Source organism: Rhipicephalus microplus, chromosome 1 (assembly GCF_043290135.1).
Source record: "Rhipicephalus microplus isolate Deutch F79 chromosome 1, USDA_Rmic, whole genome shotgun sequence".
In the NCBI taxonomy this organism is placed as follows: Eukaryota; Metazoa; Arthropoda; class Arachnida; order Ixodida; family Ixodidae; genus Rhipicephalus; species Rhipicephalus microplus.
In genome coordinates, this window is record NC_134700.1 from 15,520,089 (window position 1) to 15,541,091 (window position 21,003).

Genomic DNA, 21,003 nt, shown 5'->3' on the forward strand with positions numbered 1-21,003 from the left:
ATCTGCATAAATGACATTTTTTCTGGTATTTCATCACATATCAAATTGTTTGCGGACGACTGTGTTTTGTACAGACTTATGACATAGCCCCCATGATTGCACTACTCTTCAAAACTATCTTGACACAGTTTCTGAATGGTGTGGAAAGGGGCATATGTTCATCAATGCAAAAAAAAAAAAACAGTGCATATGTGTTTCACTAGAAAAAGGCACAACATGACTCATTTTACACTGTAAATTCAACCAGGCTGCTAACAGTTCGTGAACACAAGCACCTCGGTGTATATTTTACACTAGACCTTTTCTGGAGCCGTCACATCAATCACGTCGCAAGTAAAGCAAGAAGTGTGTTAGGTTTTCTGCGCAGAAACGCAAGTAAGTTACCACTTGAGGCCAAGAATCAACTATATATGACTAACATTCGATCTGTTTTAGATTACGCTTGTGCTGTGTGGGATCCGTGGAAGGCATGTGATGTGTCCAATTCAGAAAGAATTCAAAACATGGCTGTTCGGTTTGTCTGCTCTGATTTTACCAGAAGTTTCAGTGTTTCAAAAGCAAAAGAGAAGCTTGGTTGCGAACTTCTAGACAAGTTAAGGGAATATCTGAGGTTGAAACGTTTTCACAACATATTTCATAGCCGTACAGGTCTGGACCCCTCACAATACTTTTGCAAACCGGACTACGTTTCAGAGCGACTAGATCATGCCAGTAAGATAAGGGAAACAAGCTGCCGCACTGACACATTTAAAAGGTCATTTTTTTCCCAGAACAATAGCACGGTGGAATAGGCCTTCTGAAGTAGCAGAGGTTACATTGCTTGAAGTATTTTCAAGATTACTTCAGAGTCTAGAGTAGTGTACTCGTGAGGATGTGTAGGGACGAAACAGTACTGTGAAGCTGCTTTGTATTGTCTACTCCCACGTGCCGCTATGTATAGTTGACATTGAATTGCGTTATCATTGTGATGTAGAAGTGTGAGTATCTGTATTCAGTGTTGAAATTTTGTATTCTTTCCCCCCCACTGTAATGCCCTTGGGCGCTGTGGGTACAATGATAAATAAAAATGAATAAATAAAATATGCGCAAGTCTGCCTTCGCAGCGTTTAGGCTTCTGCGGCTTTTTACAACCTGCTAAATTCTCTCTATGTTATACCTTCGGACGTCAGCTACCTTATGCCAATTGATCAACTTTAAAAGCTCCACTAGCTCTATTTTGTCGGTTGCATTAGAGAACTTCATGGTTTGCCGTCTCTTAAGGAGATTTGTCTCCTGAGATAGTTTGCTAGTGTCCTGTCTAGTGACTATACCTCCAACTTCCATTGATCACTCTTCGATGATACTAGTAATATTGTTGTTCATTGTGTTAACGGTCACGTCGGTTATCTCGTTTATTGCCTCGATTATATTCCGAAGCGAAACTCTGAATTCCTGTACATTCCCTCTCACACCCAGTTCATTAATTAGTTTCTTGTATATCAGTTTATGTCTTTGCTTTTTTAAATTTAGGTGAAAACGAGGTCATAGCATTTTATGGTCACTGCATCGGATCTTGCCAACAACTTCTACTTCCTGTACAATTTCTGGGTGTGCACAAAGAATGAAGCCTATTTTATTCTACAGCGAAAGCTGTTATGAGATCACTTTTCAGGTCACGCGCAGTTGTTGTCTGCCACCGCCGCCGGTGCCTGTAACCACATCGCGCAAAATTAGAAACCTTGCATCAATGACACAGTGTTGCTTGAACCCGTGTTCGCTCAGTGCCAGCCCAATATTCTACCACTGAGTTATGCCGGTGCTTATAACTTGTCAAACTTGCCTTAGGCAGGCATGGCCTAACACCAATGGCACAGTGGGGCTCGAACCCGAATCTTCTAGGTGCCAACCCTGTATTCTACCCTGAGCTACACCAATGCTTTTGACTTGTTGTCAAACTTGCTTTAGGCAAGATTGATGTCGGGAAAGCAATCACGTTATTATGACTTATAAATCGTTTTACAACAGCGAAAGAACAACCAATCGTTGCACAATGCAATTAGCATAACGAGTGGGCTGTCCAATGCTTCAACCCATTACATGAGCTTGTTCTTGTTCCCCTATCAACTGTGGCGCAGACCCACTTCAGCCATAATTCCTCATCGTTGTCAGCCACTGCATGAATCATTGGCACAAAACTACTTGCAAGCGTTTAGCGGATACCACGCTTATCAGAAGAATGACGAAAAATAGCATAGCGAATGCCAGCCTACTACCGAAAAGTTCATTAATAATGCCCTAGTGGGTACCAAGCAAGTGTGCTTGCAGTCATTACCCAATGAGTGTTTTGAAAAGGCTCTGAAAAGCCGCTCTTCTAGCTTTTGCTGTGACTGTGCTGCGCCTGCTGCGAAAGCCTAATCCAGCATTGTTTGTTTCAAAGCGTCCGCAATGTCGGAGTTTCGTTGCTTGTCACACTGCTACTTTGACATTTCCTGTCAACTGACGAGTTGCGCACACCTGTTTTGCGACTAATGGGCTACTTCCATGTGATTCTTACATTGAGCGTATATGTCAAGGGCAGTTAGAATGCATAAAGATTAAGTGCGAAAAGGTGCTGCATTTAAGGCTGTATCCTATTTTGTTGGCGTTTTGAAGTAGTAATTAAAGCTCTGGTAAACAAATATAGAAGCAGACAGTGGCCCTCAGTCTGGAGTCAGATATACATACTAGCAATTACATCTACGTTTAGCCTATTAACATTGAATGGAGAGGTACGGAGCGAATTATTTTAGTTCTAGAAAGCGACAAAAGACAAGAAACTTCGTGCAAAAGTAATGTGTTTGCATCACTCACCACAAAGTGTCAGTTTAATATCTAGACCCTGACGACTCTCGGCACCTCACTCATACACAACGATAAGTTCACAGGACATCTGGAATAATATACATCTATTCCTTCATTGCGAATACTTCGAAATTTTCAAAAATTTCAGTTCAAATCGAAGCGAGTTCGAATACTCTACTATCTGTTCGAATATTCGCAGCATTCGAATATTAACACAAACCCAGTATTTATCAGTAACCACTGGGAGTGTTAGCCTAAATAGTCGAACCCACTTATAACAATATTTTAGTGGCATGAAAATTTCATTGCTCTAATGAATAATTGCTATAAACAGGTTGCATTAAGAAAGAAAGTAAGAAAAAACAGCAATGTAGGGATATAGCAGGCTGCTGTGAGAAAGCTATATTGAATTGAATATGGCAAAAGACATCTGTGGTATGGATAAGAAACCTGCTGATCTTTTTGACCATGCTTGAAAATTCAAACACTTTTACGGTACCGCCGAACGCCCTAAACAATCAATATATGACAACAAGTTTGAAACTCTCACACTCTTTGAAGTTTGAACTTTTTACACAAATTTTATGTTTGAAAGGGCATTAACAGAAGCCACTGCTCCTTCTGCGTCTTATCGAATATCATAAATCAGCTTTTCTGCAATGCCTTTGCGCTATGTGGTGAATCATATTGCAAATCCATAGGGGCACTGGGGTTCATTGGGGTTTCGGTAAGCAGTTCCGCTGCTTGAATTTCTCGTTTTCTTTCTCTTCAATAATTTCACATTCCCTTACCTCTCAAGGCGGACACTAAACAGCTAGAACTAGTTGTTATGACCAATGATGCATGCGTGCATTGCTGTAAGAAGGTTATAAACATAAAATATACAATTGTTGATGGTGCAGCAGCTTTTCATTGGTGCAACGGATATATTATTGAAAGTGATAATATTATATATTGGTTCGACTGTATCCATGGTGGCAAGCATTTGTACGTGAGGTGGGCTGTTTTGAAGGGGGATTTGCTGGGCATTTTTTGTGTTTGTTGCACTGGTGACACCACCGTGGCAGAAAATATAAAGATGAGACAACATTGGATCATGTGATGCCTGGCTCCCACTCACGAAATAAACTGAAACCTCATTGAAAAAAGTTGCATCTTGCGAGAAAAGTTGTTATATTCAAAAATTCTATATAAAGGTTTCCTCTCAACACTGTATCTATTGCAAGACTATTTTCATTTACTTTGTTATATCTGTGTTCATTATATTGAGGCTTTAGTGTAGATGTGCCTTGGTTCCCACTCTGTGTGAGCGCTTTTGACCAATACTTGGATTTTCAGAACTGTCTGCATTAGGTGGGAAGTGTAGTGATAGGTGATTGACTGTGTGTCATTACTGCAGTGAAATTCTGTCTGAAATGTGTAGTTGCTTCTCACTTAATCTACTTGTAGAGCATTCTACAAAAGGAAACAATGTGCTTGATTTGTTACTTACTGATTTGCCCAATGAGGACCAGCAAACGTTAGTGATACCCAATATTAGTGATCACAGGGTTGTGCTTTGCGAGTTTAGCTTGCGTCAAAACAAAGTTATGTACATCTAAGGAAGACAAATATATAGCTATAAGAAGGCAAACACTCAAAAGATAACAGAACCATCTGATTGGTATTATGACATTTTCGAGACATTGTCGGATACATCTGATGTAGGTGAATTGTGGGAGATATTTAAATGTAAACTGTTTGAATTACGCTACCAACATGTACCTTCATGGCTTATGACAAAGGGATGAAGCAAAAGTAAACCCTGGTTTACAAGAGAAATACAAAGATTAACTGGTAAGTGCATACAATAAATAAATAAAAAAAGAGACAGGGACAAACAGACACAGAACTTTATTGGGTCCTGAGAAACGCAACTTTTTTAGAGCAACATCGCGGGCCGCTTCCATGTAGGAATGGGGAGGCCTGGCCTCACCACCGCATCGTGGGCTCTCTGGACAGCTCGTAGTTGTGGTGGTAACTGTGCACCTCCTAAGGCAGAGTCCCAATTCTCTTCTGTAAGCCGACTTGGGCCCCGTAACAAGGGGCACCACCAGAGCATATGCGCAAAGTCACTAACCTCAACACAATCAGGATAAGCAGAGTCAAAAGCCTACTCAACTGGTAGTGTTTAACTACTTCACTGAATGTAAGTAAAGCGTCCCTGAACATCTCACTGCCAACCTGCGGACCTATGTGCCCTCCAGCGTAGAGGGTTAGTGCGCGCGCCCGGGAGTGAGCAGTGTTATTCAGGTTTACTAGAGAGTCCAATAGGGGTTCAAGATGTGCAGGAAACCAGGTAATGGTATGTGGTGAAAGTATCCTATTATTTTTAAGCAGTTTAAGCGCCCTTATCTTTCGCTGATATACCAGCGCGTACAACACGTAGTACAGACGCTTTGAACCTTGTACCCTTCAGGTCTCGTTTGGATTGTTTCAAATTCTCTTTTTTTCCGCGTGTGGTGGAAGTTTGGAACAAGCTTGATGGTGCATTGCGTAGAATGAACACTGTAGAGTTCGGGAAAAATTTTATGTGTTAGTCACATAAATTTGTGCGCACTATTGTTTGTTTCTGTGCTTTCGTTGATTTTTCTGTACCCGCTCCTGCAATGTCCTAGGCATGGGACAGCAGTATTTGTAAATAAATAAATAAATAAATTAAGTACTTCAGCACAGACTTCCAGAGGAGAAAGCCCTGACCGCTGATCTTGAGTCAGTGAAGATTTGTGATCTGCTGTCGTCCAAAAGGGCAAGGGCTACGGCCAACTGTTCGGCTCTTGAGGGAGTAGAGTCCCTAAGTGACGCAGCATTGATAATAGAACTCATGTCATTGACGGAGAGGTGAAAGAAAAATTGCAAATACCCACGGCTAAAATGAATGACATAAAAAAAGCAAAGGCCAATTACTTCGAAACACTAGAAATGAAAATAAAAAATTAGCTGAAAGAATTGTGGCAATTAAAAAAATGTAAAATACGATCTAACAATATTACTGATTGATGACAACGGCACATTTGTTAATAACGTATGTGAAAAAGCTGAATTCTTTCTTTCTTTTTTTACTTCGTTTTTTTCTAGTCATCCGCATACACTTGGACAGGTTCTTAAAAAACATTGTGGCATTAGTATGGGAAGGATTGAATTTAGTTTGTATGGTATTGAAGCCTTCCTAAGAAAATTAGATCCTACAAAAGCTAGTAGTTCAGATGACATACCGAATGCTTTAATAAAATTATGTGCGTACTTGGTTTCTAAATATTTATATCTGCTTTTCAATAAATTCATAAAGGAGGTTAGCTTACCTTCCGATTAAAAAAAGGCTCACATTGTACCCATCCACAAGTATGGACCGCATAACTTGATTTTGAATTATCGTCCTGTGTCATTAATCAGTACAGTATGCAAAGTGTTGGAACATGTACTCTTCTCTAGCATAATGAAGCATCTAGATGAGAACTCGCTATTAAACAACGGCCAACATGGCTTCCGCCGTGGATTCTCCTGTGTCACACAACTGACAGAGTTGATTCATTACCTCTCAAGTACATTGGACAAAGGCGGCGTCGTTGACTGTGAATTTCTAGATTTCCAGAAGGCACCCAATGTTGTACACTATGATACAATAATTGAAAATTTGACATGGTATGGTATTGACAGTACTATGATTGATTAGATGGATTAAAAGTTATTTGCAGTTTAGGCACTTAAAAGTTATAATTAATGGTGAGAAGTCAGGTGGGGCTGACGTTAGTCAGGGGTGCCGCAAGGGTCGGTACTTGGCCCTTTGCTTTTCTTATTTTTGTGAACGACATTACTGATAATACTGGTTCTTCTGTATGCACGTTTGCAGATAACTGTGTGTTGTATAGAGTAGTTCATGACAAAAGCGATTGTGCAAATTTACAAAGTGATAAGATCGGATCGCACTGTGGTGCATAGATTGGCATATGACAGTGAACGTTTAAAAACAGTACATATGTGTTTTTCTAAAAAAAGAACTCAATAGTTTCAAACTAATTATAATGTTAATGAAATACAACTACCGTTTCTGCACGAATTTATATATTTGGGAGTGTTTGTTACCTCTGATTTATCATGGACACGACACATTGACTACGTTGTCGCTAAAGCATCTCGGGTGCTAGGGTGTCTGAAAAGGAATGCTAAACAATTTCCCGTCAAAGCAAGGGCTCTACTATATGTCCCCAGTTTGAGATCAGTACTTGAGTACGCTAGTGCGGTTCAGGATCTGTGAATGCAAATCAACAGAGACAAGCTGGAAAGAGTTCAGAGTAGAGCCATGCAGTTTGTTTTTCAAAACTATTCAAGGCAATTCAGTGTATTTGAGGCAAAAAAAAACTTAATTGGATGGGACACTCTTAAAAAAAGACGCTGCATTCAAAAATTAAAATTATTCCATGACATTCACCATTCGCGAACTGGGATTGACCGCCTGACATATTGACATGACCCTGACTACGTGTCTAAGAGAGTGGACAACGACTTAAAAGTGAAGGAAATATCCTTTAAAAGTATCATATATAACAAGTCCTTTTCCCCCAATACTATTAGAGCCTCGAATCGGTTACCAGCACACATTGCTAGCATAAGTCCAAGTGCAGCGTTTGTCCAGGCAATACGTGATGTTATTGTATAGGCGTAACCACGTTGTGACGTACTAATATAGTTATGATCATGTTTGTGTGTTTTTACCATGTAACCGCTGCTCTTATTATGTACTTTATGTATCGCCCCCACTGTAATGCCCATGAAGGCACTGTGGGTATTTCATAAATAACTAAATAAACTCAGTTAAAGTTATTGTTGTATGTAACTTTCCACACACGCAGTCTAAAAAGATTGCTTGGAGGAACTTACGTGGAAATGTAGGCAGGAGATGGTGTGAAGGTGATCAGGCAATGCTTTCTACAAAAGCTTTATACAAAAATGTTTTGTCCTTGTGGTGTATTGCTGCAGAGCCAAAAGCCACACCAGAGAGATTGCCCCCCGTCAAACCCCATGTCAGGAGGCAGCCCTCGAGTGCATCGTCCCAGGGCCCGGCTTTCCTTCACCCGGCCGCCTGTTTTGGAAGCGGAAGAGTGTGAGGCATTGGGAGACACTGACGTGGTGCCCAGTTCACAGTCCTCCGTTGGCTCCATTGAAGGGGTGGAGATGGCCAAGTCGGGTCACGATAAGCCGCTCGTAGATATACACCCAGACAGTCCCGTCACGGTATGGCTGCAAGACAAGGAGAGGGGACGGCTCGTTGCCAGCCAAGAGACACTGGTGCACAAGAACAATGGTGATAGCCCAAAAAATCTGAGGCTTACAAGGGGGTCGCTGGTTGCTAATCGGCCGATCGGGTGGCAAGAGGAGCTGTTGGAGGATGGCATTGCGCCACTTGATGACGATGTGCCCGCAAACAGTGCACCGGCTGAGCCGAACGTAGAGGAACACACAAAAGAAGCTTGCACCACTCAGGAGTCGACCGACATTGAGATACACGAGGACGAGCTGGAGGCAGAGGACATTGAGCCTTCGTCCCCTGCGCCAGCGAACAGTGAAGAGTGCGCGCTGAAACTCAGCGAGGCCTTTTCTGCATGTTACAGTGAGGGCACCGTGCAAGCGTCTCAGACATCACCAGAATTTGGTGTGCCTATTCTAAGCTCTGAAAACACAGACAGAGTTGAACTGGCAGTAGACAGTGAAAAGCCAATGGCCAGCGCATGCACGAGGGTCGACACCCACGAGAGTGTCCCTGCCAGTCACTCGTGCCCAGATGTTTGCACTGTGCCTGAAACCGAAGACCAAGCTGCCCTAGAAAGCTGGGAAACGAAAAGTGGGACCAATGCAGCATCCAAGACAGAGCTGCTTCAGAAAAAGGCAGTCAGGGGATCACGCAAGCGCAAGCTGCCTTCACAGACCACGTCCCCAATCGCCAGCCGCCTTCGGGCAAAACGAGTGAGTAGGAATCACTTTTCAAGTGCATGCACACTGAGGCAAATGGAGCATGCCTGACTTGATTGGCAACACATATTTGTGGTTAGCATTCAATGACCGAGTGCATATAAACATCAATACAGTAAAAGCTCATTAACTTGGATTTTATAGGGCAGCAGTGGGGGGGGAGTAGAGCTGCACGAACAGCAATGTTTTGGGTGTGAAGCCAATTCGAATTTTGTAGTGTGAGTGCAGTTCAAACTGGATATCTTTCATGTATTTCTCCAATATTTTTAGAAAAAAATTTTTATTCAGTCAAACCTTGCTACAACAAAATTGTTGGGACCACAAAAGAAGTTTGTTGTCGCAGAATTTCGTTGCAGCAAAACTTCATCTATGCACCACGAAATTCGGTGTTGATGGTGGCTAGTCCTTTGGTCCAACCAAGCGCATGCGTTGAACTCTCCCTAACTCACCTGAGGGAATATAGTTTCTCGCAAATAACATGCAGAAAGTATATACAGAAAGTATGGAGCTAAACTCAATAGTGTAGGTTTTATAAATTTCAGTTACAGTTTGCTTCACGGCACACCTTTCTAGTAATGCAAGGAAGGCGGCCTTGGGATAGTGTGCGGGTGCATTTTTTTTCTTTCTCTTGCACTTTGCAGTCAGAGGTACCGTATAAATGCATGGGTGGGTTATACGTTGGAAAGTAGTAGACACGGAAGACCTTTGAAGCATGCTAAATGCTCAGTGGCGCGAACAAGCATGTCAAAGCTTCGCTATCGGCCAATTAAAAATTGTGTTGAAGCTCTGCATTATCCTAGTCATGAGTGAACTATAATAAAGCCGTGAAGCTTCATACGTTTTGCAGCTTTATTGCTCATATGTATTCTGTGCTGTCTGCTTATCTTCTGAGCAGATTTGCTATCGATGAACAGGCCGATAATGACCATAGTTTACTGCATAGCAGTTGTGAAACAACAGCAGTTCTATCTTAAATCTGTGCTGCCTTAGCGCATGTTTTCAGAACTCTATTGTTGCTGTCTCTAATTGCATCGACATGGTTTTGTGTTTCGTCCGCAGTGTTGCAGCAAGCAGCATTGGTCTCTTGCGTGTTGGATGCTCGCGTACTTTAGTGCTCGCTCGCCCATGATTGTGTTGGCACAACTGTATTTGTGTTCTCAGTGATTGAGGCAGTATATAGTTACGATTCCTGATCCAGCTTATGTATGGTAGTGGATCAACCGCATAGTTTCATTTTGTGCATGAATTCAACCTAATATTCTTCAGAAACAGGCCAACACCCACACGTGCGGCAATGTGCGTATAACAAAACATTGCCGCCCTTTTTAAGCTTGTGCTCTGCAAGTCTTTCGCTGAGACACCGCCCTGTTTGCCCCACATAGAATTTCCCACATAACAGGGGAAGCTGGTACACGACACTTTTCTTGCATTACACGTGGCATGTTCTGTAATTTTAGTCACAGCCGCGTGCTTTGCGAGTAGTTGTTTGCTGAGGCTGCACTGTTTGCCAAGTTTATTCAGAGCCATTAAAACAACGCTAATCTTTGCTTGGGTGCTTTTTTTTTTTACGTTGTAGAAAATCTTGTGTAAGAAGGGCATGATTGCATACTTCTTCCGAACATTCACAACGACTTTTAAATAGGGATTCCACGAACGCATCGAGGAGGTGGTGCGGGTAACCTGCTTGCGTTTTTTTTTTTCTTTTTCGCACTCAAAACTTGTCGAGAGAAGTGTTGTCAGACACTGCCCCAGCCGTGCTCTATATGGGCAAGTCATGTCACCATTTAATGGGGACCAGCCTAGAATGCCAAGGGGCTCGCCTTGCACAAGAAGGCTACCTTTTCGTTTCTTGGAGTAACGTGTGCAACATTGTTGTTGCGGAGCGGTGAGGACACTGGCCCTACTGTCCATAGAATGAGTGCCCTTAGCCTAAAACAAGGTCAAGTTGCAACATTTTTTGAGACGTTGAATGTGCTTTTTTTTTTTCACCAGGCCAGCAATTACCTGAAAAGAGTGAACAATATGATCAGTAATTGTGCTTCCTCCAAATGTATGTTGAAAGCAGACAAGTATTTAATTTATTAAGGGCATGGGGACCGATGTTGCTGCCGCGCTCTGGCTTTAAGCGACGTTGCTGACGCGCTCTGGCTGTTGGGCATTTGTGCTATTTTATAAGTGTGCTTGATGCTGTTTTCTGACTTGACGAAAACAGGATCAGCGTTCGTGTGCAAGTCTGCGTTCTGCTTTAATCCTGTCTTCTTTGTGCAGTTTAAACCCCTTTTGAAACATTGCCCTGTTTTCTGACTTGTCCAAATCTGTTGCCTAATCAGGCACGGCAAGAGCAGGTGCAGTGGAACTCTTCTCCCCCACCACCGGATGCAGCTTCCAGCAGAGGCAAGCCTCGATGGTCGGGTTCTTCACCGGCACTCTCACGCAGCCGCATCATGCTGGATGCCGCCATGCGCAGCGTAGGCTCGTCTCCGAGCCGTCACGCAGACAGTGCGCCCACTGTGCCACAGCCAAACGACGGTGGGAATGGCGCCAATCCACCGCTCAGCATCCTCAAGAGGCACCCACCAGCTGAAGAGGGTTCACCCCAAGGGTCCCCACACAGAGCCAGGGTGAGCGAAATATCAATGGACTGCTCTGCCCCCCTCCCCCTGCTATCTCCAGATGTCCTGGACAAGAAGGGACAACAGCTCTTTGTAACCTTTTCTCTACTGAAGAAGAGCTGTGCTTATCTGTGCTGAAAGAACCATTTGAGGGCTATGCAGTTGAGTTAGCCTGATCTATTTTGTGGAATTCTACTTGGCTTGAACATATGCTGTAGTAAAAAAAAAATTTAAAAACATGCAAAGTATGCATTTTGGTCGAGAAAGAACTTAATCCTAGTGATCAGGGTCAGGAAATGGAACCCTCTTATGTGCACAAGCAGAGCATGCCAACAGCGGCTCTGGTCACAAAAAAAAAAAAAAGAACACAAGTAACGCTTGTTTGCATGAGTTTCATGGAATGGAGAAAAATTACAGGTCTAGCGACCGCACATACCGTATTTGCATGAATATAACAGGAGTTTTTTTCTGAAAATTTGCGAGTGAAAAAGGCACCTCGCGTTATATTCGGCTTCGTGACAAAAAGTAGGACAAATATAGCATGAAACTTTTTGGAGCCTTGTTTTTCTTCTTTTAAATCTTCGTCCTTGTAGCGAGCGCAGCACATTCCAGAAAATTGGTGGTTTTGTCGCTCCATATAGCACATTTTATTTATTTATTTATTTATTTATGACATATCCACAGCGCCACATGGCATTCCGAATTGCACTTCCAGTGACCGCATGTGGGGAGGCACTGTGGCGCCGACGCCCGCCTGATGTCTTGGAGCACCTCCGCTTAGTGCACCATCGACACGCACGCCACTGCGGTATGCTGCGGCGATAGTAGTCTGTTGCCACTGGGGCTGCGATGGCGCTAGCGCTGCTAGCGCCATTGCAGCCTTAGTGGCAACAGTGGTGGCAACACAGGGATAACGATCGTCTTGGAAAAACGTCACCTTTCTACACCTCCCGCTCGGTCGTCGCTGAGATTTTTCTTCCGCATTGCCCGTCAATATTAACAAACAGAATCTGCAAACTGCTGCAATAATAAAAAAAAAAAAAACAGGCGATCCTGTTGGCCATGGATAAGGGAAATTCAAGTGCTGCACGGCATCTCGGAGTGACGGAGTCTATCATTCGGGGTAGGAGGAAGTTTCAAGACCGCATTTTCCAAGCCGCACCGACACGTAAGGCGTTCCGTGGACCCAAGACCGGCCGTTTCCCGGAAATCGAAGTGGACCTGGTGTAATTCACGCACCAACGTCGTGGCCAATTTCTGCCTGTGAACGCTGAACTTGTGCAGATTAAAGCAAGGGAGCTGGCAGGTGAGCCCGGTATGCCCAGTGACACCTTTAAAGCAAGTCGCTCGTGGGTGCAGAAGTTCATGCGTCGTGCGGGATTCTCGTTCGCAGAGGGACTTCGATTTGCCAGAAGCTTTCGGCCCAGTATGAGGAGAAAGTTGTTGAGTTTCAGCAGTACGGGATCAAGATGAGGAGGGAGAACTACCCCGTAGGCCAGATCGGTAACGCAGATGAAACCTCGATCTTTTGGTCATACTGGCTGGCTATGTAATGGGTGAGCTCGGCACCAAGAAGGTGCGCATTCGCACAACGGGTAACGAAAAGACACGGGTGACAGTGATGCTGGCATGCAAGGCAGACGGGCGTAAGCTGCCGACATTTGTCATATTTAAAAGAAAAACTCTACCCAGGAATAAGATATTCCCACACCTGATGCACAGAAGGTGCAAATATAAGGGCAGGATGGACAGCACCATGATGACGGAGTGGATTCATGTTATGTGGGGAAGATGTCCGGACACGCTTCTCAACACTTTAGCTCTGATTGTGCTGGACGTAATTAGAGGCCACTTGGCCAATGAGGTGAAAGAAGTGCTCAGCAAGGCCAACACTGACCCTGTCATTCCCAGTCGCAGCTTCAGCCACTGGATGTCTGCATTAATAAGCCTTTTAAGGACCTTGTACGCCGGGAGTACGAGCAGTGGCTGGAGGCTAGCAATCGCCAACTGACTCCATCAGTCGCATGAAGCGAGCTTCAGCAGCGACGTCGCTCGATGGATACACAATGCTTGGGGGGGGGGCTGCCGTCGGCACTAGTGTCACGGGCATTCTTGAAGTAGTGCTTCTCGAACAGTCTGGACAGCACGGACGACGACGCGGTTTTTGTCGTCAGTGACAAAGACTTCAGCAGCGATGATGAATGATGAGGCAAGCCAGTGATTATAGCATTTTCGACTGCTGCAAATATAAATAAAGCCCTGCCGGCGTCCACTCTTTGACTACTCTTTGCAGTTCCATCACCTCGCGTTGTAATCGTAATAAACTTTTTTTTTTTTTGTCGAGACTTATACTTCCCCTTTTGCGCTATATTCGCGGTCACGTTATTTACGTGCAAATACAATATGTTTTTTAAATCATCAGATTTGTGCAGACAACAACCATGCCACGACGTATCAACAAAGCTCATCCAACACATCTAGGTTGCCCCCTCTCTGTCTCTCCGTCTTTTTTTTTTTTTATGGCACTGTATCATTTGCCTCTCAGTGAAGGTCTGTCTTGGTTTGTGTAGAAGTTTTCACATCACTCGTCCTGGTGCTTTTAATTTTAACGCAACGTTTAGATATACTACATTTCACAAGAATTAAAAGTATTTCAAAACAATTTAACATTTCAAAAAAATATCTAGCTGGTGTCTCGCAAGTAAAGCTCCTTGACTGATTTTTGAGTTATTTTGAGGTGCATCTAATTAAATAAGCAGACCTAAAAAACAATATTTTTTTTCCTGTAAGCTTAAACGGCGCTTGGAACAAAACACCAGAGTACAAGCAGACAGGCTTTTACTCTGGTGTCTTCGCTTGAGCACAGTTTACATTAAAGCTGTGTAAATAGCAAAATTTTGAGTGTCAATGGAATGGAATAATTTGCGAATACTTAAGTAATGTTTTCCGAATGCAGTAGGCTTGTGTTGAATCGAGACCTTTTGAATGGAACAGCTGCCTTTGATACGATAGGTTCTGCGCTGGCATTCTCCACCCATGTTCATCACTCACTTAATGAACTTTTTAAATGGAACGCATTTTCCTGGTCCCTTCAAGTTCCATTGAATGAGTCTACTGTACTTTGAAGCCCAATTACTGAAAATAAGTTTCAAAGGATCCCAAGCATATTGTTACGAGAAAGGAGCCCTACAATCGCATGTGCAAAGGTACTTCAAGTGTAGACAAAAGCACTCTAGTCGAGCCCGACTATTTATATCACCTGTTTATATCAAATTATCCCGTATATCGAACAATTTCTAAACACGGTAAACTTACATTGAGAGTATATAGCAAAAGTTACTGTTACATAGAACGAAAATAACGACGACAACCAATATATCAAACTCCATGTGCCTTGAAAGTGCCCCAGCAAGTTGGCATTCCCTCACGGTAGCGGGGAAAACTGCCGGTGCCACCCTAGAAAAAGTGGCTTAGACCCGATTTTTCATGGGCGAACACTCCTCTGCAAAAAAAATGATCCTGGCCCCCTCGCAGTGCTTACAGCCAATCAGAGGCTGTCGTACTTTCTCCGAGGCGCGGAGGCGGTAGAAGTGATGCCATTTTTTTTTTTTTCCTTTATGCTTGTGTGCCTGCTGCTGCCTGTTTTCCTCGAGTCCTCATTCAGCATGGTCCGTATTGGTGGTGTTGCCTGTAGGTGTTCTGTGAACGTTATTAGTGCGCTGTCGTCACGGCTTGCGCAAAGAGGCAGAATTTTCCATTCGCCGCAAAACTTGAAATTATAAATCGAATCTAGCGCGGTTAGAAAAAGTCCGACATCGCCGTTGCGTACTAAATTGCAAGGAGCACCATGAGTACTATACTGAAGAACAAGGCAGACATCAAGGCAAAGTCGGACAAAAGGCTAGGTGCCCGTGGCGCGCGGCGTGTGCACACTGCTGTGTACGAAGATGTTGAAGTGGCCATTTACAAATGGTTTGTGGACGTTCGGTCGCAAAACATCCCAGCGTCTGGCCCTATTATCGAGCAGAAAGCCAAGGACCTTGCTTTTCTGCTTGGCAGGAACGATTTCCAAGGTGATTCAGGCTGGCTCCAATAGTCCAAAGAATGGCACGACATCGTTGGCAAAGCTCTTACAGGTGAAAGCAGAGCCGCGGACTTGGACAGCGTATACAAATGGCTCGAGGAAAACTGGCGAGATATCGCAGCAAGATATGAAGCCCAAGATATCATCAACGCGGATGAAACCACTCTATTTTGGCAAATGTTGCCAAACAAGACGCGTGTCGTGGCGACAAGACTTGTAGCAGCAAGGCAAACAAAGCTCGTGTGTCCGTGCTGTTGGCAGCAGTTTTAGACGGATTGAAAAAGCTTCTACCTCTGGTTATCGAGAAAAGCACGGCACCGCGGTGTTTTTGAAATGCGCTGTCGCTTCCAGTTACCTACCGAGCAAACTTAAAAGCATGGATGACACGGGAGCTTCTCGGCAGGTAGCTAGCATCGTGGAATGATAATTTGGTTGGCGAAAATCGCAAGGTGTGCCTTCTCGTAGACAATAGTTCATCGCACCACCGCAGTACATCCTCCAGCAACATTGAGCTGCGCTTTTTGCCCTGAAACACTATGTCTGTACTGCAACCACTGGATAGAGGCGTTATACGCGCACTGAAAGCCAGCAATCGGAAGCCCCTGGTGGAGATGTTGCTGCAGAACCTTTGTGTTGGCAGGGAGCTTAAGATTGACTTGCTCGGAGCTCTTTTTGTGTTGAGTGGATCGTGGGCAGATGACACGTAGACAATCCAGAACTGCTTTAGGCATGCCGGCTTCGGCATGCCAGGTGACGGCACCCCAAATTCAGATGACAGCACTCAACATTACACGTGTGTCTGCCGAAGTTTGGAGCAAGCTGGCGAAGTTCTGGGAGCTATTGACGGATCGACATTCGACGAGTTCGTCAGTGCGGACGATGATGTCGCCATCATGAGTCAGCTATAAGATGAGGACTACGTTGCAGAAATCATGCTGACCATGAGCCAAAGTGACAGCAATAAGGAAATTGATAATGGCCTATCGCCTACATCCTCCGAAGTGACTAGTGCGCTTGCGCTGGTTCGGCGCTATTGCGTGAGTGTGGAAGGTTGCGGCCTCAGCTGCTCCGAAGGCAGCGAAGTCGTTGACACAGAAGAAAATCCAGGACTATTTCGTTCCAAAGTAGGCCACGCAAATAAGCCACCATAATAATAAAGTACTTTTCTTATTGTTATGTGCCTTTGTGTCAAATCCTATAGCAGGCCTACATCCAATTATGCCATATACCGAACTAATATTTTTTTGGCGAGTTCGATGTACCCGGGTTCCACTGTATATGCATATCTGCCAACTCTACTGATTTTCCCGTAAAATGTACTAATTTTGACCACGCTTACGATTTTATGAATTTTGCCTAAAATTTTACGAGAAATATTCTATTTTTGACAAAAAAAAATAAAATTGGTAAAATAGCGTAGGCTCCACGATTGGCTACGGTGCATTTCTGTAGCTAGTCGCGGACGCCACAAAAACGGTGTTGTGCTATATTCCGCCACCAGGAGAGAATATTATGTATTGGTGTCATCATCATCACATATTTGCTAAGTATCCCTCATTGTCCGGGAGAATTCTGGATTTCGACCGTTTCTTCCGTTTGTACGATTGCCATGAGAAATCTCTCGGAAATTGAAATTTGTGTGCGAGATCTGGCCGTGTTGACAAAAATGCCGGTCAGTCAGTTCCGGGCTTCTTGCTAACCTGCTGCATTTAATTTTTTAAAGAAATTTGAGAGGCATTCATCTAAATGTACAGTAGAGTCTCAATGATGCGAAACCGTGGCAGTTATGAATTCGTGAAATTCCCCAACCAAATTCATGTGTTCATTGGGCCGAAATTTGAATGTTCCGAACACTTTTCTTAATCGCGGCATATGGTATGAACTTTAGCAGCGAAACTATAGAACGAGGCTGAACAAGACTAGTGTGCTAAAAGCTTCAGAAGTACGTGTGCGACCAGCGCACGCACTGCCTTCTACAGTGTCTGTGGTTGTCATTGGCGCAACTGCTGTAGACAAAACTGCGGTTGTTGAACACGATCATGTATGACGACATCACTGACAGAACTCTAAAAGTGTGCGCGCCGCCAACGATCGACCAGTCAAAGCAACGCTGCTTTCGGCAAACTCTGTGGACAAAACCGCGGTAGTTGCGATCATAGATAGCATAAAACGAAATAGTTTTGAAGGCACGTAGATTGAAAACAAAAGTACCGTTTGCTGCAACCGCGGCACACAAAATCGCAGTCGCGGCAATGCGATAGCGATCTATGAGCTGTGAGGGCACGTGGCTGACGCAGCAGTAGATTAAAGATGGTAAAGACGTAAAAAAGGCTAGAACCGTTTCGGCGTTCCTGTCCAAGGAATCTAGTAGCGAACAAAGCCATAGCTTTGATCCGCGCTTTCGTGGCAGCCAGCCACGCCGTTTCGTCTGTTCACGTGTGAAGACATACGTGAGTTGTTTTGGCGAAAATTGATTTTTTTGCTAGTTGTTTTGATGACACGAAATTTCGGGTGCATTTGCATTTGCGCTCCCCCTTTCAGACACTCACTTTAGTGGAAAACCCTACCCTCATCTGTTCGGCCACTCCAAGTCATTATGAGACCTCAACGCCGATGTTTGCAATTGCGTTTGCCCCCCCCCCCCCCCCGCCCCTTGTTTTTTGCGACATTTTTGTTGTTTTTTTGTTTTGATAGCAAAATAGGACAAAAATAATTCAATACGTCAATTCGACTTAGGGTGGCACAACATGATTATGCTTGTCGCTAAAGGCAAGTCCATCACAGCTACATATTTTAAAAAAGCCGGTAAACAGCCCACCCCGCATCCCTTTCCCACTCGGGGGCTTTACGAATTTCTCTGTTGCCAGGTTGGCAGGTATGTACATGAGTTGGCAGCACTTCAGGAAGATCAGAGATACTGGATGAAGGAAGGATCAAGCAAAGTGCCTAAAACTGCCTAGTGCAACAATGAAAGTTCGAGCTCGAACAGTACGTTGCATTAGAAACAAGGTGAAGTCTCTCGACCAGACCATTTCTCAACTGAAACTAAAGAACGAATAATTTGAAGAATCTGCTCTCGTGAGCAAAATAGACAAGCTCCCATCTAAGTAGAAGACTGCTGTACAGTCGAGGCCTGATATAATGGCCCCACTTACTATGAGCTCCCGCTTAAAACGAACGATACTCTGCGCTTGTTTGTTTTTTCTCATGTGTCCTGTTAGTTTGTGCTCCCAATATTTCATTATGAACGATACTAGCGGGACCATGGAAATAGTCGCTGGAGGATTTTTCGTACTCCAAAAAATCGAACTTGTTGAATATTTCGGGCTTCACAAATGCACCGTCAAGGTTCCCACTGCACTAATGCATTTTCGCGGCCAATTTTTCGGACGAATAATCTACCAAAGTTTGATTTTCTGGACTAAATCGACCGTTTTGAGCTATGCTGCTCGATTTCAAAATCCTCCTTGTTTGATTGGCCGTGTTTTGCTTGTAGTGGCTAGTTGTGTGGCCTCCAAGATTGAAAGAGCGCACTGGCGTGCATGATCTTCCAATATCGGAGGCCATATATGAACTTTCTTGACTAGCAAAACTGCAAAACTTCTTTTTTTCAGTGAGCCCTATTGTCATCGTTAATACGCTCGTAGGTTTTTTTTTTTCTGGGAGTTTGTTTTTCTGGTTGTCATTGCGCACATGTTCGTGTTATTGGTCTGCCAAATGTGTTTGAGACGTCGTGCGCTTCACATGGTCTCTGCTGTTCACAGTTGCTCAGTCGCACTTCATGGTCACGGTGCTCGGCTACTCCTAGAACACGCGAGTTCGATTGCGGCCGCGGGGTAAGCATTTTGGTAGTGGTGAAATACTAAATAGGCTCACGTACTGTATGATGTCGGCACAGGTAAAAGAAGCCCAGACTGTGTTCTTAAATTTTACCTAACAGGCAAGACGTTGCATGCATATTTTGCGACCAGTATCAAGTTTTGTTTTGCGGGGTTTCATGTGCAACGGCCGGTGGGTTGATGGCAGCGATTGCCAATGTCAGTGACGTTACTGTAGCCCAAATAGAACCAAATTTGCTTGTCCCTGAGAACAGCATGGCATTATTGGGAGTTTCTTAAAATTTTTCTAATCTGAATAAATTTAACGGTCATGGTTTAATCATTTTTTCGGCAGACTTTTCGATCTTTCAGACTGTTTTGCGGTGTTAATCAGATTAGGAAAATTGGTCGACGACTGTGTACATTATTTTAATAGCATGAAATCGCACTTATATCGAACATCTCTGGGCGTCACCGATCGGTTACAGCGAACGGAGTCGGTGCTCCGGTGGCTTCCTGGGACGCCACTTATGATCACCAACAAGCCATCAGCAAGTTGCCAATAAAGTCCTATTGTTAAAGCCGACCCAGCTTCTGCAGCTCTTAAGTTGTCCCTCTCGACAACCGTTTTTTGTTGCACACCCCTCTGTCCTTTGTCCCCCAGCTACTCTGAGCACCCCGCATTGCCAGACGAGGCTCGTGTTTTCTCACAGTTGCCACCGATCTTGCGAGAACTGTTCGGCCAACTAGTCTCCCCTCAGTTTTCTATCACTGGTTTTGTTACACTATCGTTATGGTGGCTTACTGTCGTTTTCGTCGCCTGCCTAAAGTGACCAAACCATCTGCCAACACCGTCGGCTCTCTACTGTACCCGATCCTCCGTGCGTGTCTTGTCTGGATCGGTGTCATAATGATCCAGTGGGCGCACTTGCACTAGCCCACAGACTTTGATATTTGCGATTCATTCGCTACACACTCTTAAGCATCCCCTTTGCACACAGGTGGAAGCTCAAAAATGGTGGTTACATGGAACGAATTGCAAATTATTCAAGACCCTGGGATAGCACTAGCCCACTGGTGCCAAAATGTGATTCTTTGACCTCTGCATGCACAGATCACTCTCCTAAGGTTTCTGACGCGTGAGTTGCGCGTTTCGTGAACCCAAGCTACCAGACTTGCCATCTTTCCAAGCGTTTCGATTTTCAAGGTCGCCTTCCCACCATATGCTCCCCTCTATTCACTCTATCGCAATTCCTTCTCTTCACTTTATTTAGTTAAAGTCCCCCTTCAGGGTGATTACATAAAAGGTGGTGTTTATTAAAACTCTACCGGAATGTTTTTAATGGCTTCGGAAAACAGAGATGGGTAAATCATGGCAGAAATGGCGTGAGGAAGGCCGTTCTAGTCATTTGCTGCTTGAAAAAAAAAAAAAAAAAAAAGGAAGCTTTGAATGTTGTGGTACGGGTAAGTGGTAGTGCGACTTGAAGCGAATGACCAGTGCGATGAGATATGTGTTGAGTGGGTGTTATGTACTGTGGATGATTCAGTGAACTGAAATGAAAAATATGAAAAAGAGAGAGGGCGGCATTCGGCCGGCGAGAAGCAAGTGTTTTCAATCCTGATTCTGCCTTGAAAGATGAGATGCTGATATCATATGAATATG

At 44.1% G+C, this 21,003-nt stretch overlaps 1 protein-coding gene across 4 annotated transcripts in view; it reads left to right on the forward strand.

Moving 5' to 3' along the window:
• Nucleotides 1–21,003, forward strand: part of LOC119178056 (uncharacterized) — a 697,593-nt gene that overhangs the window by 485,042 nt on the left and 191,548 nt on the right. For all 4 annotated transcript variants that reach the window (XM_075887501.1, XM_075887516.1, XM_075887508.1 and 1 more), the window contains 2 exons: nt 7,837–8,820; nt 11,157–11,447. In XM_075887501.1, the coding sequence (XP_075743616.1) occupies nt 7,837–8,820; nt 11,157–11,447 (1,275 nt within the window). The remainder of the gene's footprint in view (nt 1–7,836; nt 8,821–11,156; nt 11,448–21,003) is intronic.